At 47.8% G+C, this 26,645-nt stretch overlaps 1 protein-coding gene across 4 annotated transcripts in view; it reads left to right on the plus strand.

The window, feature by feature from the left end:
• Window positions 1-26,645, plus strand: part of Znf536 (zinc finger protein 536) — a 452,425-nt gene that overhangs the window by 191,732 nt on the left and 234,048 nt on the right. For all 4 annotated transcript variants that reach the window (XM_085695644.2, XM_048448809.3, XM_048448810.3 and 1 more), the window contains exon 4: window positions 12,042-14,225. In XM_085695644.2, coding sequence (XP_085551770.1) covers window positions 12,044-14,225 — 2,182 coding nt within the window. In that variant the 5' untranslated portion in view covers window positions 12,042-12,043. The remainder of the gene's footprint in view (window positions 1-12,041; window positions 14,226-26,645) is intronic.

Below are 26,645 nucleotides of genomic sequence, written 5' to 3' on the forward strand. Positions count from 1 at the left end.
AATGAACAAATGGCAGGCTCTCTGGCACACATGTACAGTGGGGAGTGAGCGCCTGCTTAACCCCCCTGCAGTGGACTAAGGAATCTGCATTCTGTTCGTTGTGCCCTCTATTACTGTGGACACTCACATGCAGGAAATCCCAGACATGGCAAGCATTCTGGAGCCTGGGATGGTATTTCCAGAAAGATTTTCCAGGTTGGGAGTTGGCTGCAGTGGCAAGCTTCCTCCCATCAGACTTGTCGGGGGGGTCATGGTGAGTACCTAGTGCCATCCAGGTGTGACTTACGGGTGGGATTCACAAAGGTGGTTCACTTGGCAGGATCTTTGCTTTCCCCAAAGAAGCTACAAACAAGTAGATATTGGCTTCCCTGGGCATATAAATAACTTGAGTTACAAAATACCCTGGTTATTAAAAACCTGCTACTGACTTTAACAGCTCTGAAATTTCTGCAGTTTATAATTAGCCACTTCTGGAAAAGAACCGTGTTCCTTTAAATTTATGGGGCATTCTGATTCATGTGTTTCATGGGTCGAGGGTTGTCACATTACATCACATCAGCCTGCTGTAACATGATACAAAGCAAACACACCAAAGAACAAGGGAAGCATTCCAGCCAGCCTCTTGAGCTGGGCTTCCAGATGGAGTGTCTGCAGGGACAGCTTCAGGAACCTGTCTTTGGGATAGCTTCAATCCTAGGTCCAATGCAGCAGCCTCTCGGCACCTTCTAAGTGCATCCTGGGAGAGGCACATCCCAGGTGGTGGGGACTCAGAGGTCTCGGGGTGTTTTGTGGGCATACACATCATGCCTGGGCTCTACAGAGGTCCAGGGAGACAGCAGGAGATGGATGTCTTGACTTCTTAAACCCCGTGAGTCATTACACCCAGGACATCATAGGATCAAGGGCCTGAAAGTTGTCTAGCTGGAGAATGTTAATGAGCTTGGATTCTGGTGAAGGGAGGTGTGCTATGGACATATTTTCAGAGCAGCTAAACTCATTTGGTAGCTGAGAGGTGAGAAGCAAGGCCAGGAGGAATCTGTAATTAGAATGCACATCCATCTCTCTGTGTGAACAGCAAGGCTTCCTTTATCCATCTGCCCATTCATGAACCTATCCACCCTTCCACCAACCCACTTACGCATGCATGCATGCATCCATCCATCCATCCACTCACCTTTTCATTTGCCCATCCACCCACCTATCTATTCACTCATAACCATACCCACTCATTCATTTACCCCCCCCACCTGTCTATTCACCCATCTCTTCATTTACTTAGCGTCTCCCATATTGCTGAGCGCTTAGGAATTAAACAATGGGTGTGCGACCCATACACAGGGCTGCTAACATAATGCATAATTACCCGTGTCATCCCCGGTCTCTGACCTCGGGTTACCTGTGGGTAACAAGCATTTTGACTGACTAGGACTAGGCAGTCTCGGAGACTTCTCCAGCTCTGCTATTACTGTCTATGTATTGTGTAGCCTGATTGATGAAAACCCAGAGACAGAAATTGGGGTTCAACCTGAAGATCAGAAAAGCAAACCAGCTAGCTGCTAGTTCTTACCTCTACTTTAGTCTGAAATGGCGATCCTGCTACAGGAATGAGACTATGTCTGAGAGCTGTCTCCTCCCGTCTTATATTCCTCTCGTGTGCTGGGTTTAAAGGCATGCACCACTATTGCCCAGTTTCTATGGCAAACTAGTATGGCTTCTGGGATTAAAGATATGTGTCACCACTGCCTGGTTGGTAAGGCTGATCAGTGAGGATGCTTTGCTTTTCTGATCTTCAGGCAAGCTTTATTTATTAAAATACAAATGTAATATCACTACAGCATTGCTTCCCTTGGGAAAGGGTGCACACAGCTACTATTTCTGACAAGTGATCCCAGGGAGAAGAGAGTGCGGGGGAGGGGGATGGGAAGTGGGACTGGCTGATGACAAGAGTAGCTATTTTCTGGAAGTCTCTGGCATGAACGCTGCTTAGACGTACGTCAGGAAAAATGCTGACGTTTGATCTATGGCCATCAAAATTAAATGGAGAAATCTCACGGATCTTGGGGAAGCAAGGATGTTTGGGGCTGGCAGAGGTTCTGGGTGTTGTGCCGTAGCATGAACCCCAGCAGCATATTTTCCCGGGAGGGCCCGCCACATGCTTTCTTACAAGTTTCTCTGGGGAGAGTAGGCAAAACAAGGCTGTGTTCTGACACTAAGGCCCTCCTTTGCTACCTCTGATCTTGGCAGGTACTTGGGAGAACTTTCTTGGATGCCCACCCTGCTAGTCTGTCTTCTGTGGTGTGACCTTAAGTAACAGCTCTGAGGGTCTGGTGTTGGAAGGAATATTATGGTTCCCGCATGTCCTCACTGTGCCCACGGTCAGCAGCCACATTCTCTTCTTCTCAATTCTACCCTGATTGTGCACGTCACAGTGAGGGCAACTTAGTGTCTGACTGTGATCCTTAATATGATGATTGCAGACGGAACTGGCCATTGTTTGGAGACTTTTGGCTTTCTAGTCTGGAGTGACATTTTTATGGTCATTAGCCAAACTCCACGTCTCCTGTGAATTGCCTGGTCCTGTAGCTTTTGTCTAGGTTTCAAATGGAGGTGCTCGACTTTTTTCATTAGCTGAAAATGCTTTTAAGAATAAGGGAGGTTAGCACGTTAACCCCTTGGCAGCCACATGTGCTTGTGACTGTTGGGGTTCCCTGAGTGCGAGGCTAAGAGCAAGGGTGAAGGTGACTGGAAGGAGATAAAAGCCTTGCAGTATTGAGGTCAGTTGATAATGGGATGGGGGAGGGAGGTACACAAGAAAAGGAAGAGGAGGAGGGCAGGGAGGAGGAACAAGAGAAGGAGATGCTGGAGGAGGAGGATGCTAGCAGTTCTAGCCTTTGCAATGCACCTATGCTTTGCACCATGCACTTTCAGGACCCTTTTCATCAGTGACATCATTCAGTCTCCCACCAGCCAAGCAAAGGCTATGGCAGATCAGCCTGATGGTCCCCTGGATGGCAGGAGTTAAGGATGCTGAACGGGGGACCCAATGGTCAAACAGGAGTTAAGGATGCTGAACGGGGGACCCAATGGTCAAACAAGACTTTGGTCTTGCCTGCTGCTACAGTCAGGGGAGCCTTTAGGATGTGCCCAGATGTTCTATCCAGCAGCAATTACATGTGTTTAAGAGATGGTACATATCTGAACTCTTGTCTTTTATAAGTGCCCCATGAGCAAATCTACTTTGAGCAACCTCTTCAGAATCAGGCCTCCTTTGGTCACCATGATATGTAGGTATTTTCCGTTATACTTAGTCTCAGGCTGAACCCAATCTGAGGCTTTGGTGAAGGGAAAAGAAACCAGTCAACCTGGGATTCTATTCCACTTGCTCGGGTTTTAATCCAGGGTGAAGGGTGTGGCGGTAGAGCCTGTGCTCTGGCTCCCTGAAGCCCTTGCGGCAGGGCTGCACCTGCCAGCCACCTTGTTCCCAGAGCTCTGGCTGTGAGTGGAAGAGGATGCTCCCCTCCAAGGCCACAGGCAGAGCGGGGAGCCAAGGCAGGTTAATAGGGGATTAAAAGCTAACTTCCTGCCATGACCAGCTCTGTTTAAAGGGGAACTGAGAAAGCTAGCAAGATGGTAGCAATCAATACACTCTGACAACTGCTGCTGTCTGCTCTCGTTTCACGCTGTCCTGGTAAAGGGAAGTCTTTCGTTAAAGGCTTGTAGAGGCCCGGCTCCCCTTCTCTCTTCCTCCCCTCTCCCCTTTTCTCTCATCCCCTTTTTCTCTCCTCATCTCCTATTCCCTTTCCACCCTCCTCGTCTCTCCCCTTTCTCTCCTTTCCCTTCTTCCCCACCTCATCTCTCCTCCCATTCTCTCCTCCACTATTCCCTTTCACCCCACCCTCCAAGTCTTCCCTACTGTCTTTTCTGGTTTCCTCTCCTTTCCTGTCTCCTCCTTCCGTGCCTTTCTGATTTCAATGATGGGCATGAATGCACTGAGATAGCATCAGTTTCAGAGAACAAGGGGGCAGTTTCCTTTCCAGATGATCTCATTGGGGAGAACCAATGCCAGGCTTCAGGGACTGGATTTTGGCAAGTATAGACTGGGCTGTTACTCATCGGCTCCTACCTCCCCTTTCCCTTAGTGCTGGAGATTAAAATTAGAACCTTATACATGCGAAGCAAATATGTCTGCCTACCTTCGAGCTACATACATCTCCAGTCCTTCATTTTTCACATTTTACTTTGAGTCATGAATTCACTCAGTTGCCTAGGTTGCCCTTGACTCCACTCTCTGGCCCAGGGATGATTTGAACTGGTGACCCTCCTGTCTCAGTGTCAAGAACATTGACATCATAGTGCTGCATCTCCAGGACTCATTTCTGCTGCTCATTTCTTTGAAGCTCTGAGCACCATCCCCTCTTGGGCATGAAGATGAGTTATCAGTGGAGAGAAATTTTCCCAGGCCTGGATCCTCTTGGAGCTTCAGAATGCTTGGTTAGGATAGGATGCCCTCTCCCAGCTCCAGGAGAGTAGTAGAAACCACCACATAACCTCCTATGGCTGGGCATGGAGGACGGACACCATGAGTGTCCCAACAATCTAGAGAAACTGCCTGCTCGTTCCTAGGAAGGCAAGACCAACAAATCAGGAAGGCTTTTTGGAAAAGCCAGATAATGCATGGAGGATAGATTTGGGCTGACAGCTATGGAGAGCTGTGGATGAATTGCGAGAGGTCTAGAGAGATGTTCTGCCTCTACTTCTCCCCACTCTGGACAGCCTCTTCTCACTCATCCCTGAGATCCCTGACTCCATGACAAACCTCAATTTTACATTTTTTTACATCTCAGCTGGTGGTGCAATTGTGAAGGTTATGGAAACTTTAGGAGGTAGGAGTCAGCCAAAATAAATAAATAAATAAATAGATAAATAAATAAATAAGTGAGTAGGATTGTACCTAGAGCCTCCCCTCTCTCTGTGCTTTCTACCTGCCAAAAGATGAATAGCTCTCCTCTACGACATATGTCTGTGGCCATGAAGCTGTACTCAAACACAGGGGGCCAAGCAACTGTGGACTGAGCCCCCTGAACCCATGAATCAAAACAAAACTTTTTTATGACATACTGGTATGTTGGACACAGAAACAAAGACCAGCTAACACAGTCTGCTTCCTGGATCTAAAAACAAGGGTACTAAATGTTGTGGTTAGTATCTGGTAGGGTTCTTGTACTGCTGGAGTTGTCAGTTCTTTGAATGCCATGTTGGGTTTTGTTGGCTTGTCATCTCAGAATTCTAGGATATCAGAAGGACAGTTATGATCAATCAGTTTTATAAGCTGAGGCCTGGGTATGAACTCGTGGTCACTAAGGTGAGATTGCATCACTGGATTCACCCCAGTAGCTGTTTGGGTGACATATTTCCTCACTGGGGAACCAATCTCCTTGACACAGAAAAGCAGACTTTTGAACCAGCTGTCAGCCTTTATAAATAGTAAGAAACCATTAGAGTCTAAAACAACTTTTGTGTATTCTTCTGATCTGCCAGCCAGTAGGCCGCACACATGCTTTCTTCATTCATAGTGCCTGCCACCTCTGTCCTACCAACATGGTCCCCAGAAATGCCCTTCTGTCTATTTACACACATCTTCACACGTGTGTTCCTTGACCAGGTCTGAGGTCGCCCGTGGCTGTAGTTCCCACCCTCCTTGGCAGTATCTGAGTGAAGGAGTTGGCACGTGAGTGTGGTGATGTATCAAGAATGTATGTGATGTTAACATTACGAACAGCCCACCCCTTTGTCTTTGCTTGAGCTCTGAAGTCAGGTTTCCCGGTAGACTTGGTGGTAGCTCAACACAGTTTTAGCATATCTTTCCTGAGGAAGAAGATTTTGAAGATGAAGATGCTGTTGATCGTGTAGGCAGCAAAGATGCTGATGGCAGTGAGGTGTGCTATGCCAGCTCAGCCAAGTCCCACTCATCATCTGAGGCCGTGAACGCCTTGATTTGAGGAAGTGTGAAAGTTTGACCCTCCGCTCGGACTCAGCTTTCTCCACCACACAATTTCCAGTCCCTATAGTCTGATTTGAATATCATGTTTTCATTAATATATTCAGTAAGGTTTTTAACTATTTCTGGCCCTGTCTCAAAGCATTGCCTACACATCAGTCAAAAATGGAACAGGTCACCCGTGCTGCCCTCTTGTTTATCTATTAATCATCTGGCAAATAAACCACTCAGTATCCTGCCCACCTCGGTAGTGTTTGTGATGTAATTTGTTTGGATGCCCAAATGTCACCAGCGTTGATTGTAAGAGCTGAAAAAAAAATGTACTTGCTAAGCGCAGCAAGCTCTAGGCCAAAATGTAAGCATGAAATCTCTGGTTTATTTTTGTAATAATGTTTACAGCTGTTTAATGACCCCGAAAAGGTTCAGTAGTCTGGCATTCTGTATTTCAGAACAGGAGTTCGTGATGCTTAGAACAACCTTGCTTAAACAGTTAAGCAGCAACAATTGGGAAAATTGTATTTAATAAGCTACTGGGTTCTAGGTGAACTTGTCTAATTATTGCTTAACTTACGTAGAAGGAAGCAAGGTGGGTTATAGGAAGGAGCCTGGGTCTTTGGCTTTCAGTGGGGGGGAATGGATGTTTCCCCATAACCAGAGCTGCAGGCTATGAGACCCTTTGGAACAAACTCAGTTGTTTTGGAGCCTCCCACGCTGTTAGGGGAACAAATTCCAATTGTGCGTGGCAGCTCAGGTGTGAGATTCCTGCAAGGTGTCCAGCACAGCACTTTTACCCACTTTGATAAAATATGGAATATTTAGTTGTGCTCGGCTAGACAACAATATTTAATTTTTTTAAAAAAGATCCACCTGAAGCAGTTATTCTGAAAGTCATCTCATTTCCAACCATTCTTTTTCATAGTAGAGAGATCAAACCCTTTTGTACAACTTACTGGCGAGATCTATATTTTTGAGATGATTCACGAGGCTTCCCCTTCCCCCGTGCTTGCAAAATGGAACTATGCTTTTGTGTAAAACTTATTTAAAGTTATGACTGCTGGCATTTCTGGTGTCCTGATAGTTTCAAATTTCATCTTCAGGGAAAGATACAATTAGGTCCTCTCGGAAGAGTTAAGTGAGTGCTTTTGCCATTGATATCACAGGAAACAGTTTTGAAAGGGGTAATGCAAAAATGAAAATAGCCCTTAGCTCTATCCAAAGCAGCCGGATGACTCTCGGTACCTGCAGGGAGGGGCTGGTGAGAAGGCATTTTGATCGGCCATATCCGATCGCAGGTGTCACTATGGCTGACGTTCCTTTCCTTGTGAACGGTGGCTTTGCAGAGCTCATGGAGCAAGCTCGTGAGCTTCAGAAGCCTTCACTAGACCCATTTGTCTTCAGAGGCGGAGCCTGGGACTTCCAACACCATGGTGGGTAGTATAGGAGTGCCTGAAGCTCACGGGCCAGTCAGTTTCTTCATCAGAGTCGACCATGACATCGGATACCCTCACTGTGACCCGGGGTAGGTCAGGTCAGGACCAGGTAGAAGGTTATGATAGCCTCTGTGACCTCTACTACCTCCAGTGAGGACAGTTGCCTGCCTTGGCTAGATTTAGGTAATTAGGTATTCATTGATTCCTTCCATCAGCCAACTAATGCTCAATGATTCACACATTCATATGCTTAGGGATGGGGCTGCAAGCTGTAGGTCAGGAGCAAGTCATTTTCATTGTTGAACAGCGATTTTGTCTGTATGTTTGTGGGACTGGGGATTGAGGACCTTGTACATAGGAGATGAGCCTTCGACCTCTGAGCTCTATCTTCCGCTGGTTTACATGCCGTGATTGTACTTTGAGTTTGCCACCCACATGAAAGTGTTGGTTGTAGCACGCGGAGGTTCAGACTGCTTAGTTGCCCGAAGGCCTGGGTCATGGCATATACTCTGTTAGCCCATGACTTCTTGATGCGGGCCCCTAGCTCCTGCAGCATGGATACTCAGCTCCTCGCCAGGTTACTAGTAGAGGATGGAGTGAGCATGGGGACTACAATGTTCCTTCGAAGCTGGCTGTTGAAGTCCAGAAGTGTGCAGGGATACGCACAAGTGCCCTGCTTGTCAGGACGTAGCCATAGGGTGGAGAGAGGTCACAGTCAGACACTTGCCATGTGGCCTATGAGGAAGCTGTGCGATCCCCACAGGAAGGCATTCTCTATGCGTCTGTCCCCTGGAAGGCTAGGGAAAGGAGTAATAACACTCTGTAAGAACAGTGGCGTGCTCACAGGCAGCCCACCTCCTCCAAGCCTGTGAGTGCCTACAGCAGCAGCTGGATCCAATCCTTTAATAGTAGGATAAATGACCCTTAGTTTCCCACGGTATACATTTGTGCGAGTTGCTGGAGTGCCACCATTGTGGAATCCCTGGCTGACTCTCAACAGCCATACTTGATGTCTGTGATTGTATGCTTGAACACACGTCTATGTGTGAGTGTGCGCCCCCCCCCAGCATGTCTCTTTAACCTTGAACATAGTCCTTGTAGATACTTTCTCATCCCTTCCTTTGTTGGTCCTTGGCCCACAAGGCAGGTACGTTAGAAGGTTTATGACCAATGCTTGCTGAAGAATGGCTGAGGTGAGGCCTAAATGAATTGTGGATTGCTAAGTGTGGAGAAGTTGGGGCTGGCCCAGGTTTTGTGAGTTCCAGGCTGGGCCCAAGGCCAGCTTGTCCTGCCTCGGCTGCTTTGGCCCAGGGACAGAACATCAATTACCTCACACTCTTTCCAAGAACTCACATTCCCCTTTCTTACTTCGAGCGGAGTAGCGGGCGGTGGTTTGGAATGACACAGAGCAGCAGCCTGGGTCCACGTGTTCATGGAAAGCTGAGGGTTCAGAGATCTATCTGACACTGTGCCACAGGGCAGCGGCACGCTCCACCCGGCTTCCATGCAGGGTCATCACAGGGGCTTGGATCCTAGGAACACCTTTTGGGTTGTGGCTGGTCCTTCTGAACAAATGGGCTCTGTGGTAGTTAGATTCTGAAGGGAGTCGTCCCTTAGTGCCCAAAGTAGGGACGGTAAAGGTGGCTAAAGACTATATGAGTCCCCATGGGCACCTGGATGGAGGGGCATGGTGATGAGGTAATCCTCTCTGGTGCTTTTAGACCAATGTTCTGGAATTTGTGATAAGCTTGAGGTTGAAATGAAGGTGAGTCTCCTTCGGGGCCCAGCTGCTTCTATAGGCAACGATTCTGTCTGTTCATGCTCGTCCACTGTTGAGGGACACAGAACCCAAGATGAGCAAACTGAGCCTCAGGGTTTGCTTCATGGCATCTGCCCTCAGAGAGGTGATGACATGCTGGCTATTCAGGAGGGCTCCAATCAAGGGAGTTAGAAGGTGAAAGAGAACAGAGCTGAGGACCAACCTCCATCAAAGTGGGTGCAAAGGGGCCTGACAACTCAGACCTGTATCAAGAAGTCAACTTGGAAGAACTGGGGAATCACATTCTAGAATGTTATAGTCCTTCTTCCACTAAAACATTAGAATTGGTATCAGAAAAAAAAATATGGTTGATTTAAGCAAACAACAACCACCAGTCTTTTCTTTTCGACAGAATAAAAGAATTCCATACTCAAGGTAAACTGGAAGACTCCCATGTTGAGTTGCTGGCAGGTGCAAGTGGCCATGGCCTTCCACTGGACAATCTTTGTCCAACCTGATCATAGTCTTGTTGCTTACACTCCCAATCTCCTCCCCTGTCTCTGCTGAACTGGCACCTGGCCTCAGAGATCTCAAAATAGCACATCATCCTGGATTCAATCTTGTGAGCTGGCCAACTGGGCAGCCCTTGGAAGTAGGCCAGTCATGTTGGCTTTGATGTCTCCAAACTTCCCAAGAGCTGCGGGGTGGAATTCTGTGCACTGTCATATGACTCCAGGGACATGATCCATATCTGCTCAAGACAGGAGCCAGCATGGGGTTGAAGCCAGATAGGGCTGAAAGGTTCTGAAGGACTCCAGACTAGGTCCTGGAGGCCACTCCTGCCTACAGCTGCTACGCTATGGAGATGCCCCTCCCCGATTGCCAGTGGATGCCATGATTCCTGGAGCCTGATAGTAATACCACCCATCAGTATATCTTCAGTGAGTGATAGAGACTGGTACACAGTGAGAATTCACTGGTTTGTTGAATAGAATCTCCATGACAACCTAGCTCCTGACCAGCCTTCCAAATTGAAGATGGCAAATTGGAAGCTGCTTTTACTTAAGCAAGTGAACATGTACACACATCTGTGAGCATGGGAAGAGCTGACAATGCCATCATTCGAGGGCTACCCTGGACTGAAGTCCCTGTCCCTCCTGGAACTAAACACCCACGTCTTTTCTCTTGCCAAGGCAGTCAGTCTCTGACTAGTCTATCTGGGAGACAATCCAACAAACAGCAGATTCTTCTGGGGCAGAATGTACTTGCCCCACAGTTGAGCTCTGGCCCCACAAGTCCCCTAGGGGAAAATTGCTTGGCCCCATAATTTTGGCTAAGGTTAAACACAAGGCTCCTGAATCATCTAGCTAACCAACACATTGAAGGACTGTAACACAAAGATGAGATCTGCAGAAACCTATCTAAAAGTAGGAGGTGAATCTGGACTCCTTCATGGGGGAAGCATAGGCATATCTGGAAATAGAAAGACTCCAGGCATGGGCTCTTTGCTTTCCAAGCTAAGCACCCTGCATGCTCTTATCTGGAGGAGAGCCTGCCCTCTGACCCACCTGGAACAGTCTGGCATTTGCTGTTCTGCACAGGCTGTGGAGGGGGCAGAGGAGACTATTAAAGACAATTATACAGACTAGCTTCGAGTGTTTGTGTTTAACAAACAGCTTTGAGTTCTAATTTTCTGCAAAACACATACTGCAGGTACAATTTGTACTCATTACTGTATATTGGGAAAGTTATTAAAAACACTCAAACTTGGTTGAGACTTCCTATGGCATCGTCCCTGGATTTTAATTGGTTTTTATCTAGTTCTGCAAAAGATCTCTTTAAGGCCAATCAGAGTCCCTGGCTCGGCTGTCTTGCCAGGCACAGGACAGGGAGAAAGCATCGTCTGGTACAAGTCTACCTCCATCCAAGCATCAGCAGCCTTGCAAGTCCACCAAGATTCCAGCAGGAGATCATGGCTAGGATGGACACATAGTTACCAGATGACAAAAATCAGTGTTTCGTAAAATAAGGGTTAAATCTTAATCTCTGAGGTTTGCAAAGCTGCTACTAGCAGTCTCCTTAAAATTTAATATACCTCGTTAATGCTTCCTTGCAAACACTGAAGGATTTTTATGATTATAATCATGTGTTACAGCACCTAGTACTGTTTCTAAGCAGCATACTAATCAGCTTAATGAGATATTACTGCACTTTTTGTTGACTAAAGCAAAATCTCTTTTATTGTTCTAAAGCCTGTCCTTTACTTTATTTTTTTTCCCAAAACATTATCTTGTTTTATTATGTACCAGTAAATATCATGCTATTGGTGTTATTTTTTTTCCTTTGGCCAAATCATAAAACGATCTCTTTCATCTTAGACTAGTGAGTATACTGAATATAGTAAAACAGAAAAGAAAGTGCCCTGTTGGTCTTTTTGATGAAAGCCACTCTGCTCTAGGGCAAAGTTTGGACTGAACCAACAGGTAGAGACACTTGGTGAAGGGAAAGGAGGATGAGTTGAACACGCAGAGCCTTGATACGTTATTAGGTGTTGAAAATGGTAAAATATTAATAATTGAAATGTGAATGAATAATTGCAGTTTGTAAATAGAAAATACAAGGAAGATGATCCATTCCCAAAACAAATTGGAGGACACTGCCATATTGCATAATTGGCATTTAATAATTCATCTTTTTATTATTGTTTTTGACTATAATTCCTTAGCATTATTATGGGTGGGTAAGTCATGAAATGCAAACGTCCCCTCCCATCCCCATCCATGCCCAAAGGATGCTATTGATTCTTTCTGCCACTGTACCTGGTCCAGATCTGAACTCTTGTTTTTATTTCTAGGGATGGAAGACGCGAGTCTGTGCCTTGGAGTGTCCTCAACGGCACCGGAAGCTGAGCCTCACCTGAGCAGCCCGGTCCTCAATGGCCAGTATGCCATGAGCCAGAAGTTGCACCAGATCACTTCCCAGCTCAGCCATGCCTTTCCTGAGCTGCATCCGCGGCCCAACCCAGAGGAGAAGCCACCTGTAGCCCTTGAGGAAAAGACTCACGTACCCATGAGCGGGCAGCCCATGGGCAGCCAAATGGCGTTGCTGGCCAATCAGCTGGGCCGTGATGTGGACAACAGCCTCAATGGGCGTGTGGACCTGCAGCAGTTCCTCAATGGGCAGAACTTAGGCATCATGTCTCAGATGAGTGACATTGAGGACGATGCCCGAAAGAACCGGAAGTATCCGTGTCCTCTGTGTGGCAAGCGTTTCCGGTTCAACAGCATCCTTTCCCTGCACATGCGCACTCACACCGGCGAGAAGCCCTTCAAGTGCCCCTACTGCGACCACCGCGCAGCCCAAAAAGGAAACCTCAAGATTCACCTGCGGACCCACAAGCTGGGCAACCTAGGGAAGGGGCGCGGGAGGGTGCGTGAGGAGAATCGTCTGCTGCACGAGTTAGAGGAGAGGGCCATTCTGCGGGACAAGCAGATGAAGGGCAGCTTGCTGCAACCCAGGTCTGATCTCAAGCCCTTGGCACATGCCCAACAGGCCCCATTGGCCACCTGCAATTTAGCTTTGCCCCCAAACCACAGTGTGCCCGACGTAGCCCACCCGGCGCCGTCTCCCAAGCCAGCCAGTCTACAGGACGATTCGGTGACCCCGGCTGCGGGCTTCAGATGCACCTTTTGCAAAGGCAAGTTCAAGAAGCGCGAGGAGCTGGACCGCCATATCCGCATTTTGCATAAGCCCTACAAGTGCACATTGTGTGACTTCGCGGCCTCGCAGGAGGAGGAACTTATCAGTCACGTGGAAAAGGCACACATCACTGCGGAGTCGGCCCAGGGCCAGGGCCCCAATGGCGGTGGAGAGCAGTCGGCCAACGAGTTCCGCTGTGAGGTATGTGGCCAGGTGTTCAGCCAGGCCTGGTTCCTGAAAGGCCACATGCGCAAGCACAAAGATTCCTTTGAACACTGCTGCCAGATCTGTGGTCGGCGCTTCAAAGAGCCGTGGTTCCTTAAGAACCACATGAAGGTACACCTCAACAAGCTGTCGGTGAAGAACAAGTCCCCCACCGAACCTGAGGTGTCAGTGCCCATGGGTGGCCTGTCCCAGGAGGCCCATGCCAACCTGTACTCTAGGTACCTCTCCTGCCTGCAGAGTGGCTTTATGGCCCCGGACAAAGCCAGTCTGAGCGAACCCACCCAGCTCTATGGCAAAGGGGAGCTCCCAGCGAAGGAGAAGGAGGTTCTGGGAAAGCTACTGTCGCCCATTTCCAGTATGTCTCACAGTGTCCCGGAGGGAGATAAGCACTCCCTCCTGGGCTGCCTCAACCTTGTGCCACCACTAAAATCCAGCTGCATCGAGCGGTTGCAGGCAGCTGCCAAGGCTGCAGAAATGGACCCAGTGAATAGCTATCAGGCCTGGCAGCTCATGGCCAGGGGCATGGCCATGGAACATGGCTTCTTATCTAAAGAGCATCAGCTCACGCGCAACCACGAAGACTCTTTGGCAAACGCCGGAGTTCTGTTTGATAAGGAGAAACGGGAGTACGTGTTAGTGGGAGCAGATGGCTCCAAGCAGAAAATGCCTGCTGATTTGGTTCACAGCACTAAAGTGGGCAATCAGAGAGACCTGCCAAATAAGCTCGACCCTCTAGAAGGCAGTCGGGAATTTTTGTCACACGGGCTCAACCAGGCGCTCGAATACAACCTGCAGGGTCCTGGGAACATGAAGGAGAAGCCCACTGAATGCCCAGACTGCGGAAGGGTGTTCCGTACGTACCACCAGGTGGTTGTGCATTCTCGTGTTCACAAGCGGGACCGCAAGAGTGATGAGGATGCTCTGCACGTGGGCGTGGGCGTGGGCCTGGAGGAGCGGCGTGGCTCAGGCAGCGACCAGGAGTCCCAGTCGGTGAGCCGCTCCACCACACCTGGCTCCTCTAATGTGACTGAGGAGAGTGGGGCTGGAGGTGGCCTGTCGCAGACCGGGAGCGCCCAGGAGGACAGTCCACACCCCTCTTCACCATCTTCCTCAGGTAGGTTGACAGACAGAAAGTGAAAGTGCCCCGGACTCAGGCCCTGCTCCTGTCCAGACCTGCTTGGTCCTACACATGAACTTCAGGCCTTAAGGTGGTTCTGAGGTTAGTGTGGCTGAAACCACAGAAGGTGGCAGGCTGGATGCTGGGGAGTGTATCTTTCCTTCAGGATGATGCCCTGCTCCAAAGTCGGGACTGTCTTTTCAGCCTTGATCTATGGCTACCAGCAAAAGGCAGCTGAGCCTCCTTCCCAGTGGTAGAGATGGAGTCATGCTTTTTGATGGGACACAGTTTACCCTTCCCCTACAGCTGTTCAGTTCCATTTGTGGTTGAACCTGGTTCTTAGCTTTGTCTCTGGAACCCAGAGGTGCAGGCTTGGCTCCAGATATGGACGTGAATATGGAGGGTCTCCACGGCCTCCCCGTCACTGTATCCACCCAAGCCTTTAACTTGGGGGTTTTCCCACAGCCTTTCTCCCCAGGCTGAAACCTATCTCTTGTGCCCTTCTGAAACTGCAGCCTGGCTCACCTGCCCCCAGAGCCACACTGCTTTCCTCTGCTGGGTTTAGTCAAGCACAGAGGTTTGAAAACACAGATGTATGGCCGTGTGTCTTCAGCTGTACTGTGTTGCATGGGCGATACAGTTCTGGGGTCTAAAATAGAAAGCAGAAAAATCTGTCATCAAAAATGTCTGTGAAATGCTGAAGCATCCTGGCCCTGTTTGAAGGGGGAAAAGAAAAAAAAAAGAAAAGAGAAGGAAAAAGAATAGATATCCTAGTCTAAGATGGTTAAATTAAAACCGCTACCTAACAGCAGGTAAGAGGTTGCCTTCGTCCCTATTTCCAAAGTCCCTTACTAATGGATAGTAAATTGAAAGTTATATCTCCAGCCCTTTATAAAGAAAGCACCTCGCTAATACTGTAATCATTCTACTGCCTAACAACAGAGGAAATCATGCCATAACAAATACCCTGTTACTAATGGCAACATTGATTTCTGCAATCAGCCATTAAGTCTAGAAAATGAAAGACAGTTTGAGGCACCTCGAGGCACTGCGTTGCCCACTGTTAAAGATGTGGCAGTGTGCTGCTGAGGGTCATTTTTTAAAAGTTTTCCTTCTCTCTATTTGCGTGTATGCATGCGTGTGTGCGTGCATGTGAGTGTGTGTGTGTGTGTGTGTGTGTGTGTGTGTGTGTGTGTGTGTTTTCTCTGTTGGCTGTCATTTCCATCGTAGAGAGGCTGTTCTCTGCTGTAGCTACTAACTAGATGCCGGTACACTTTGTTCTTATTCTCTCTCTTCAGCTTCCCTTTCTTCTAGAACAAAACTCATACTAGAATAAAGTGTGTGTGTGTGTGTGAGAGAGAGAGAGAGAGAGAGAGAGAGAGAGGACAGTGTGTGTGTGTGTGTGTATATGTGTGTGTGTGAGAGAGCTTATTACAAGCCAGTAAAGAATTGTTAATACACATAAATCTGAACTACACATTCCAGAGATTCCGATAGCACTTAATGCTGCTGCTTAAATACCCATGAAACACACTGTCTGCTCGTGGAGTCCTGGACTCGCTGGCGATTTATTACTGACAAGATGCTTCGGGAGAGTCTAACAAGGATGTGAGGACCAAGGGAGGATGAGGTCACACTGCGTGGAGGGGCCTTGCACGAGAGGGAAGTTGTGAAATTGCCCTTCCTGCCAGTGGGAGTTCTGTCAGGATGGGTCCCCACATGCGGGATGGTGAGCTCCAGACTGTCTCCAGGGACTTTTCCCAACCTCTTGGAAAGGGATCTCGTCTTCAGGAAATGCGTTCTGCGCTGTTCTGAGGTTGGGGACCTACCAGGGGCAGGGGCCGGGAAACAGACTGGATTCCCTAAGTTTTTAGAGTGACATGGTTTTCACACTGACAGATTCCATTCTCTCTTCAAGACCTGCTAAAGCAAGAGGGTCTTACCATAATATTCCAATACCAAATGTTCGACTCTATTAATGACATGTTTACCATGATTTTTATCACCTTCTGGCCAAGTGATAGCCAGCTGCTTGCTGCTTCCTCATCTCTAAATGCTCAGTGGGAAGAAAAAAACGCACACCCCAAAAAAGTCCAGATTTATGTATGTATTTATTTATTTATTTCTTGCCTAAGAGAAGCATTGAGTTGGCATTAGCTCTCCACTTTATTTTCCCTGCTGAGGGATTTTACAATTGTGAATACCGAGTCTTTCATTTGGGGTTTGACTTCTTTGTTTTCTTCATATTCAAATCAGACCCTTTCATAATTTTCTGACTAAGGAGGGAAAGGATGGCAGGCCCACTCCGCAGTCCAAATCAGCTGCATGTCTAAGGGCATTCAGGTTTTGCTGGGGTTTAGGATTCTCAACCAGATCTGGTTTGTCTTCCCTCTTCTAACAAGTGTGACTTGTATAAAGTGTGCGATTCAAAGATGTATTTAAATAAAACTCTTGACACAATAGGTGTTTTTATTGTTACCTGTTAGAAACCTGCAAGGTGAAGGGGAGGGAAAAAAATTTTAAGCCCTTAAGTAAAGAAAAAAAGTACTTATTAAGGCTTCTATTAAGAAATAACTGCAAAACACGGTCTTACAAATTTCTCAGACCGCATAACAATGTCACAAAACTTCATTTGCATGGCTTGATTCTTTTTTTTGTTGAAAACTGGGTCAGTAGGGCCTGAGAAACTATTTTTTCAGATCTTAACCAATGAATTCTTCTTTATAAACCGCTGCTCTTAACATGATAGTAGTTCTGAATTCATCATAAAAAAAAACCTTTTTTAGCAGAGCCTCTTAGAATAGATCTCTAGAAGAAGGCTTACAATGAGTGGCAGAGACGTCCTTTGTTATCTGATGTAATTCTTTGCAAAGGAGGATTGGGAACGGAGTGGCTGTTTAAAAATGTCTTGCTCAGACCGAGACGAAGAAGGGGTCAAGTTTGCAATCAAACAGTTATTGCCGAGATGGGCGACTGTCACTGGCTAGGCTAATGTGGGATGCAGCTGTTTCTTATGTGAGCAAAAGAATGTTTGAATCAGTGAACATGTGAAAATGATTCCAGTGAACCAGAAAATGTGTTTGTTCTTTTGCCTCTCCAAACTGCTGAGAACCAAGCTTAAGATCAGCCGCGAAAACTAGGACCTTGGACAGACGGAGGGGTCATGTTTTCTAACAGAAAAGCGGCAGGACTTGCCACGCAGATCACCTCCCCATATCCCTTTGTTGTTGTTTGTTTGTTTATCTTTGACTCATTTATAATTTCTCACCATAGTGCATGTCGTTTGCGTCCGTGTGCATTGCAAAGCGAAACTATTTGGAGAGCATCAGCTTATAAATTTTACTCTTTTATGACATTTAGAGAGCGGGGCGGCTGTTCTGATGTCTCCTCATTTCCTGGCTTGCGTGCAAAGGCTCTGATGACATTAATCTCTGCATCTTTCTCTAAACCCCCCACCCCCAAACCACCGATATATCCTAGCTTTAGCTCTGAGTCAGAAAACACCAGAAGTCCTGTTTCTTCAGATTTTGCTTTGGAAATCATGCTTAGTATAATTAAAACTTAATGTACTAAGAAACGATACTGTTCATTATATCCAACAGGGCAGTTACCTTCCGAATTCCCATCATTTTGGAGTGGGGATAATTGAAGTGTTGATGGTGGGAAGGGGGTAATTGAATGCATTGACCCTCCGTTCATTAAATAAAGTCAGCAAAGTTGCGTGATCAATGGAAGCCAGGGAGAAAGAGATAGAAAGATGGAAATACCGTTAACCCCTACTTCTTCTGCTGTAATGTTTTGAGTTGGACAAGGATTATTTGATCAGCTGGGCTAAAAGCCTTGGGGGTCAGTCTGCTTTTGTTGCTAGAATGCATTCCTGAGATGCTGTGCCTCCATCCCGCCTAGGCCCATTGACCAGTGCATTGGAGGCCTTTATCCAGACCCACCCCCTGCGACCCACTGGTGATAGTGAGACGATAGATTTTCTTCCTTTCCCACCTTTTTTTCCCTTGTGCTTCACCCTCCCCGCCCCCATTCGTGGTAACCACTGCCTGTTCCACACAAACAAATCCAAGCACTCCAAAGATGATTTCCAAAACAAAAAGGAAAGAAAATACATTTAAGTCTGAGGATTAAGATCTCCTTTTTTCCTCTTTTTTCTTTTCCTTTTCTTTCTTTTTTCTTTTTTCTTTTTTTTTCTTGCTTGTGCATTCCAATTGTTCTTAAAATATTTGGCAATGTCAATTAGTAACTGAGCAGAGTTAGCTGATGAACACAATTTTCCAGTAGACTGAGCACCCTATTGTTGCCGAGCGAGCAGCAGATTTCTGGGGTCATTATCATTCGCTGGTTGCTTGGCCCAGCTGCTTCCTGCTGCAAAAGCCAAACTTTATACTGGAGCTCGGGGATGGCTGCAGCAACAGGGGTCTGGGAGGGGGAGAGGGGAGCTGGCTGCAGAGCCGAAGACAGTCATTATCAGCAGAGGAAACAGAAAGCAAAAGTTTGCAGGCCATTCCCGGAAAACAACCGTAGTGTGGGGCTCGGCACCCGGTGCCTTTGCCACTCCCTTCCTCCTCCAGGAGCAGAGTTAAAGGTGGGGAGAACACCCCCGAGGCACGGTGGCTACTGACTTCTCGCAGAACACAACTTTGGGAAACAATCACTCCGTTTATAAACTCCTTAAGAATGCTGGACCCAACCAAGAGCTGGGGCGCAACTCCCCCATAGATAGATAAGACACTGCCATGTTCATTTTAAAAAGTCATTTTTAAGATGCTTTCAGCAACTTGAAAAGAGTAAACTCAAGGACCACAGGCAGGAACCAGCCTGCAGTTTTCCAAAAGGGATCTTTGAACAGCAGGTAGTCTGAAATTCCTTGAAAAATGAAATTTCATACTGGGGACTCACTCCTATGCCTGTTAGCTGTCTTCCTTCTCCTTCATCACCCTGACTCTTGCCCCCACCCCCACCCCCAATTTGCGAACTGTTTCATTTTCATGGAGAAGAAAAGCTCCACTTTTTTTTTTTTTTTAAAGCTCAGCTGTTAAAGCCGAACACCATATGCAGCCCTTCCGTCCCCGCCGTGGGAGCATGTGCAGGCGGCCACTGTGTTTGTGGAGATTTACGGAGGCCCAGCTTGTGTGTGCCAAAGCAATGCCCAGGCAGACGCTGGCCAAGGTCCTTCTTCCAAGTCGATGATTTGGTGGCCACCCGCCTGGATGGATGTACTGGCTGAGACTCCTGGGGAATGTTAGAGAGGGCAAGGGTCAGAGGCCTGGGTGACCTCCCACAGTCCTTAGCTCTTCTGCGTGGTCCTGGAGTGGTCCATTCACCTGGAGCAGCTGGTGATGTTAGCTGACGGTCACTTCATCTCTTTCCTCCTATGGGAGGTTGGATGCTTCCCAGGACTTCCTTTTAATAAACTTTCCATTCCAAGGTGGATGTTCATTGCTTTGTGTTTTGAAATGGCTATTTGCAAACACACAGCAACACCCTGGGGCTTCTGCTGTCTCCCTTTCCCCCTTGACAGTGGCTGTAAACTCTGCTTCCTTTGAGGCTAGATGCTGCTGTCCCTTAGCAACTCAGCAAGAGAAATGTGTTGCGAGCTCTGACAGACTTCATAGGGGAAGCACGGCAGAAGAGATCCTAGAAGGTCTTCAGTCTCCCTCCGTACTTGTAGTCTGTGGACTTCATTTAAGCCGTGAAGGGTTGGATTCCACGCCTGAAATTGGCCTAGCCAATGTTCTGGTGATGGACTCATGTTGTTGGACTCAGTTTGCCTGTATCCAGACGGGGCACCATGAGGCCACCCCTCTTCCTCCTGGTGTGTTTCAAGGGGTGTTGCAGAGCTCTCAGACACCTATGGTGCTCCAGGATACTTACTCATCTGAGGAGCGGAAGACGTCTTTTAAATCCCAAATTAATGACCATAAACAAACACCGATGAGCAAAGGGCGGGTAACAACGAAGCAAAGAATTAAACTGTCGCTTCTGAAAACATAGCTCAGATGGGAGTTTCTGATTCCCATCCTGGCTGCTACCACCTTTGGGTAGGAGGGGACTAGACTTAGCGATTTGCTTTATAAACAGGCACAGTGGGGCATTTACACTATGGTTTGTCCAGAAGCAGGTGCGGTCAGTTCAAGAGCTTCCTTTCATCCATTTCCAGTGTCTGTGGGTCAGCAGGAAATTCCACCCACTGGGTAGACGTTTCTTGGGCTGAACTGGTGCAGCATCTGTTTGCAGGGCTTCTTGGGGTCCTCCTGCTCACTACTGCCCCTTCTTCCAGGTCGCTGATCCTTGGAATCCCTTCTTTGGGCTGCTTTTTTTTTTTTTTGCCTTGCACATAAGAAGTACATTTTCTGGAAAGGAAGGCTGTAACGTATCGTAATTTACTTCCCTACCAGGAAGGGGAATAAGTTTCATTTAAGAATTTTGGGAGCAGGGCTAAGTTTCTAGCCCCCCGTTTTGCTGTGGAAGACTCCACTGGATTCCAGACTCCAGCCAGGACACCTGGGGAATCTCAAGATTGAGAATGTGGAATTCATTGAGGAAACCTAACATTCTTAATGCCATTTTGGAAGAGTAGTGTAGAACAGGTTGACCTGTGAAGTCGGAGAAGTGCTTTGACCGTGGAGCTTTGTGTAAATGTTGAGAATGAGGGTTTGAAACAATCATGGCAGTGGGCGATTGGCTCTTGGCACTCACCTAATTCATGATGACGGCATTGAAACTCGTGCCATCTGTGAACCTGGGGTCTTCTGGTTACCCTCTCGGGCCCCTGCCACCCTTATTGGCATCTGGCAGGCGTTTCTCACCCTTGCCGAAGCTCTAAGCATGACCTGGAAGGAAAATGGCCAGAAGTGACTTGAGAGTACACAGAAGAGCTCTCCAAGATGAACTGAGAGAGGAGGGTGGGCAGGCAGGTGGTGGGGGGCTTTGATCTCCCCAGGAATGATCACGGCTGCAGCTGAGAGGAGCCAAGGGTCTCCCTTGCCTCTTCCTGGCAGGATGGGATGATGGCAACATTTACTTAAGCTGTGGAGCCTGGCACAGCCGCATCCAGGCGCCATCTGGAAAGCCCTGCTCCGAAGCCACAGACCTCCACTACAGGAACTCAGGGGAGCAGGACTTGGGCAGAGTTTGGGGATGTTTTCCCTTTAGGCACACCCTGAGCATCCAAGCACCTGAGTAGGCTGAGGCCCCTCTGAGACTCCCATTGCTAAAGTGTGAGTTTTCCCTCTGCACTCCTCCGGTTAATTCTAGAGACTGATCTGGCTTAGGTTGGCTTTGTCACAAAGGCACATACTGTCCCGGCTGCCTCTCCACCTGTGTATTTGATGTGGCATGTTGCTTCCTGCCTTCACTCAACGGTACTAGCTACATATAGACAGACCGTGGGAAAACACGGCCCATTAGTGTGATAGAAGTATGCCTCTCTCTAAACGCCCTGGGGAAACAGGATCTAGAATCTAGTGGCTTGTCTCATGACAAATAGGGCCAAACAAAGTATAGAGATCCAATGCCCCCTTTCCCCTGATATGCATCTTAAACCCAGAACCAAAACAGCAATGTCCTGAAACAAAATGAGTGTCTAAACTTTGCAGCTGCTTGGTGGGTGGCTTGGGCTTCCCCAGGAGGTGCTGAATGAAATCAAGGGAGTGGTCTGGGTGTAATTCAGTTGACTCTTGTTTGCGTTTTCCCTACCAAAAGAAAGTAAGGGCGGATCTTCTTGTGGGACCCATCTCTGTGTCTTGGTTGCTGTGTGTGTGTGACATGTGACATGTGTCTGAAAGAAGTGAGAGACATAGCACAAGCTGGCTCCTTGGCTCTGCTGCCCACTACACCACGTGGTGGGGTGGGGTGGGGTGGGGTGGGGTAGGAGGAGCTTCTGTGGGAGGTGCCTGGGCAGAGTGCTCTCTCCGGTGAGGGTTTCGGAAAGTAGGTCGTGGGTGTACTCCGTTTTCATAACTTGTCGCTTGCTTTCAAGGATCAGGGCGGTTTCTCACTCCCCTTGGGAGGGAGGCAGTGCGTATGTCTGAGAACTGTTATCCTGTGTCCAGGGGCGAGGATGCGCCACAGAGGAGCGCATTCATTCTCTTGTGAGGCATCTTGTACAAATGGAATTTGGGTTGACACTCCACTCATCTCTCTCCTGTTGTCTGGACTCAGGTCCAAAGCTATCAGATTCACAAGGAAACAGGTCCCCACCACGATGTTAGCTTTCCTAAAGCAGCTTGTAGATGCTCGAAGCTCAGTGGCCTTTGTGTGTGATGTGTGGATGCCCCTTGCTATCTTCAGTCATCTGAGGGGCGTTTTGGAGCCTTTCCAACCTGCCTATATTGAGCTCAGTATCGAAAGTGGGCCGTGGTTGTTCTCCTTGAAGAACAAGTCAGACACAGCGTTCTCTTTGTAACAGTGTTAATGTTTAGAATTTTGATAAAGCAGGTGTTCTATTTTATTTAATTCTCCCCCCTCAATATTGGAAGTGATCTTCCAGTTTGCCTATGTTGTGATGTCATGATCCCAGCTGAGGGAGCAGCCTTGGCCTGGTTTGTGTCAGCTGGGTCTGAGCCCTCTGAAGTGACCTTGCCCCTCAGTGAAGGAGGATGCTGCTGTGTGCTGCTATTTTTTTTTTAACTATAGACTAATCCTTACTCACCTTGGATATTGAGAAGATACAGATGAATTAGAAAACAAAATATTTTTCTTGAACTAAGTGTGGTAGCTCATGCCTGTGAACCTAACACTTAGGACGCTGAGGCAGGAGAATCTTAAGTGTGAGGCCCACCTGTTGGTGATCCCAAGGTCAGCTTGGGCTACATAGCTGGCCACTGTCTCAAACAGAAGCAAGCCAACAAACCAAAGCAATTTGAAGTAGATATACTTAGATCCACTCAGGGCTTCACCCTGCCACCAGTTTATATGCCTTCCCGTTCTTTGGTATGCGCCTGACCATGTGACTCCTAAAGCGGCCACATCGTATTGTACACAGTCCTGGACAAAGCTTTTCTAAAGTACATAATATACACTAAGTTCTGAAGGGCACATGGTGTCTGTAGTAAATGCCCAGTTTCACCTTAAAGGGCACAATGATGTCTAATACAACTTTTTAAATAAACAGGTAGTAGTATGGACATGTCTTATAGGCTATTGCATGAAGGCTGCTGCCCTATTGTGATACCTACCCTTTTGTTTCATTTTTGCTGTTTCCACACAGGATCTTGCTATGTAGCCCAGGATGGTCTCAAACTTGAGAACCGTCTTTTTCACCCTCCCAAGTGTTATGACTGGATATACACACCATCGTGGCCAGCATATTAGTTTTCTTTCCTTCCTGAGAGCATCACAGAATAAATATGCTCTCTGGGGAGAAAGCAGAGATCCAGAGAAGAAAAGGCCTATCTATAAAATGACTGGTCTGCTGTGTCTCTGAGGCAGAGACTTGTTTTTAGTTTTCTCACTCCGAGAAGAAACATCCCAGGGACTTTTTTTTTGCATGTTTGTGTCTGGATGGTTCCAATCATGTGTGCAATTATTTCCTTAGGTGTAAGTGAGTCTGTGTTCCCTGGCAGGTGTCCCCGAGGCTGCAGATGTGTAACGCCTGGCAGTGTTCTATAGGGCCACAGCTGGAGACAGTTTCCATGCGGGAGATTTTGTCCCAAGTAAATCCCTCTGGTGACTGTGAACTTGTCCCTTTCACCAGGGAACTCTTTGACGCCTTTGTTTACTTTCAGTGCATGTGTGCCTGTATTCAATCATTAATTCGTCTGTTTCACTAATTCTGGTTCCGATGTAAAGGTGAGGAAAGAGAGAGCATCTCACAGCCCACAGAGGCTCACCCACCACCTAGGATCTGTAAAATGACATAGATTGAGGCACACACCTGGAAGATGTTAGCGCTCCTGAAGCTTTTGGGGATCCTTGGTGTCCTGTTTGTACCCCTATGTCCCGTGATGGTTAAGGAGCCTTATGTGTTACCTAAGTAGCTATTTATTTCAATAGGCCAGACAGGTCATGAACTCTCTATCCTCCTGCCTCACCTCCCGAGTGCTGGGATTGTGGGCATGCATCTCTTCACGCACATCTTTGGCTGCAAGTAACTCACTGAGCAGCGAGGAGTAGCTCATTCCCTCAGTAGAGCCTACCCAGTCTTGGCGATGCCAGAAGCAGGCAAACACGAAATAATCATGACATATCCAACAGAAACAACTTAAGACTGACGGGGGGGGGGTATATTCTGATGTTGGATTCAGGGAATGTAACCCATTCATTATAGCAGGGAGGGTATGGTGGCCGAAGTGATCTGGTCCATGGCTAAGAAAGCTTGCTGCCCCAGCTTCTCACATACCATCTTGGAAGCAGAAGGGGTCTGTCAAGAAATGGGGCTGGACAACAACTTTCAAGGCTCTCCCCCAGTGACCTACTTCACCAATGAGGCTCCAACTCTTAAAGCTTCACAATCACCCAGAACAACACACTAACTGGGTACCAAGCTGGAGGGATATTCCACACTCAAATCATAGCACACAGACTTGTCCCTGCCCCTACCAGCCCCTGGCTGTGGTGCTTTCTCCTTGGCCGTGAAGCACAGGGTAAATCGGTCTTGGTACATCTGTAAGAAGGCATTGGAAAAGAGCCTGGTTTCTGAGGAAGCCTTTTGAAAGGCAGGGGAGTGCAGGCCAGGCCAGGCACCTCGGCAGGGCTGCCTATCACTCTTTTGTTTTTTGGGGTGAGAGCAGCACAGAAGAGATGAGCGCATCCGCACAGGATGGAGAGGAAGCTCCAGGATTTGTCTAGGCCTTTGTCATTTTGGTCTCTGACTCATGGCCTGGGCAACTGTCAGACTGTGGGGTGGATGTGAGCTTGTCACTGGGAGCTTAAGTAAGTGCTCCTGAAAAATCACATGACTTCATATGGAGATGTATGCTTGTTGGCACAAGCTTTGTCCATTTGACCCAAACAGACCTTCCTTTACCTAGAAACTGTGCGCACCTGATCACAGGGGCTCTAGCGAGCTCAGGCCAGACTGGTGCTCTGCATCACACCCCGATGGCATGCCAGCAGAAGGCGTGGTTGAGGATGCTGTTGTCCTTCTGTGGGAGCAGGAACTGCACAAGGTCTCATAAGAGACCTGTGCAGACACTGTCTGCACTCAGGGTTCCTTAGTGGTACTCGCTCTTCTCTCTTGAAATACAACATTACAGGCCTGACTCTGGAGCCACAGTGAAATACACTTTTCTAACATTTAAGAACCATCTTGGGGCAACCAGATGGTTCAGTGGCTAAGGGTGCTTGAAGCCAAGTCTGATGACCTGAGTTAGTTTTTTAAAGAACGAAAGAGAGAACCTATTCTTGCATGTTGTTTTCTGACCTCTGTGTACACATACACACGTGCGCTCGCGCGCGCGCACACACACACACACACACACACACACACACGTGCGCACATGTGTGCGCACACACAGAAATGAAACAAAACTGGATGTGGTAGCATATGCATTTAATCCCAGCTCTCTGCAAAGCCAGTCTGGTTTACATACTAAAACCCTGTCTCAGAAACAATAAAACAAGAAAGGAAAGGAAAAGGCAGGCAGCAACTCAAAGCAGAAAGCACACACCTCACCCTGACACCTGGCCCTGGTCTTCTGGTTCCGGCCACCCTACTGGCATGCTGGACAGCTCATCCCCAGTCTCTGCACCTCAGCTTATTCGACTTCATTTTGGAGTTAGGATGGGAGTGGAGAAGAGTGAGGTCGGTTCCAGTGTTTACTTTTCATGTCTCCCATCTTCTCCCGCTGCCCCTCTCCCTCCCTTGTACTATTTGAACATTCAGTGACCCTACCGGATCTTGTATTGGGACTTAGTTGCCCCTTAATGGGTTTTCAGGTGTGATTGAATTCTGAGGGTTCAGATTTTAACCCTTGATGGATCCATATTGCACTGGGATTACTGCGAGGTGTTTCAAGCAATCCTTCCCAGGGAGGGACATATAAATTGTGTCTCCCTTCTTATAAGGTCCATGTGACAAACCAATGTACAATCCCACCAAAGCTCACCCTGGGCAGCCGTGTGAGTTTATTGGTCTTTTGTTACAGAGCAGTAATGAAGAGACATTGGCAGAAGCATGGTCGACCCTAAAGCAGTCCCACCGTTTTGGCATGAAAAATGGTATCTTGGTTAGGGTTCTTATTCCTGTGAAGAGATGCCATGACCACAATAACTCTTATAAGGAGAGCATTTAATTGGAGTGCCTTACAGAGGTTTAGTTCATTATCACCATGACAGGGAGCATGACAGTGTGTAGGCAGACATGGTGGTGGCTGTGTCTTGACTTGCAGGCAGTAGGAAGTCAACTGAAACACTGGGCGGTATCCTGAGCATAGGAAACCTCAAAGCCCGCCCCCACAGTGACAC

Source organism: Myodes glareolus, chromosome 1 (genome assembly GCF_982192425.1).
Source record: "Myodes glareolus chromosome 1, mMyoGla1.1, whole genome shotgun sequence".
Classification (NCBI taxonomy): domain Eukaryota; kingdom Metazoa; phylum Chordata; class Mammalia; order Rodentia; family Cricetidae; genus Myodes; species Myodes glareolus.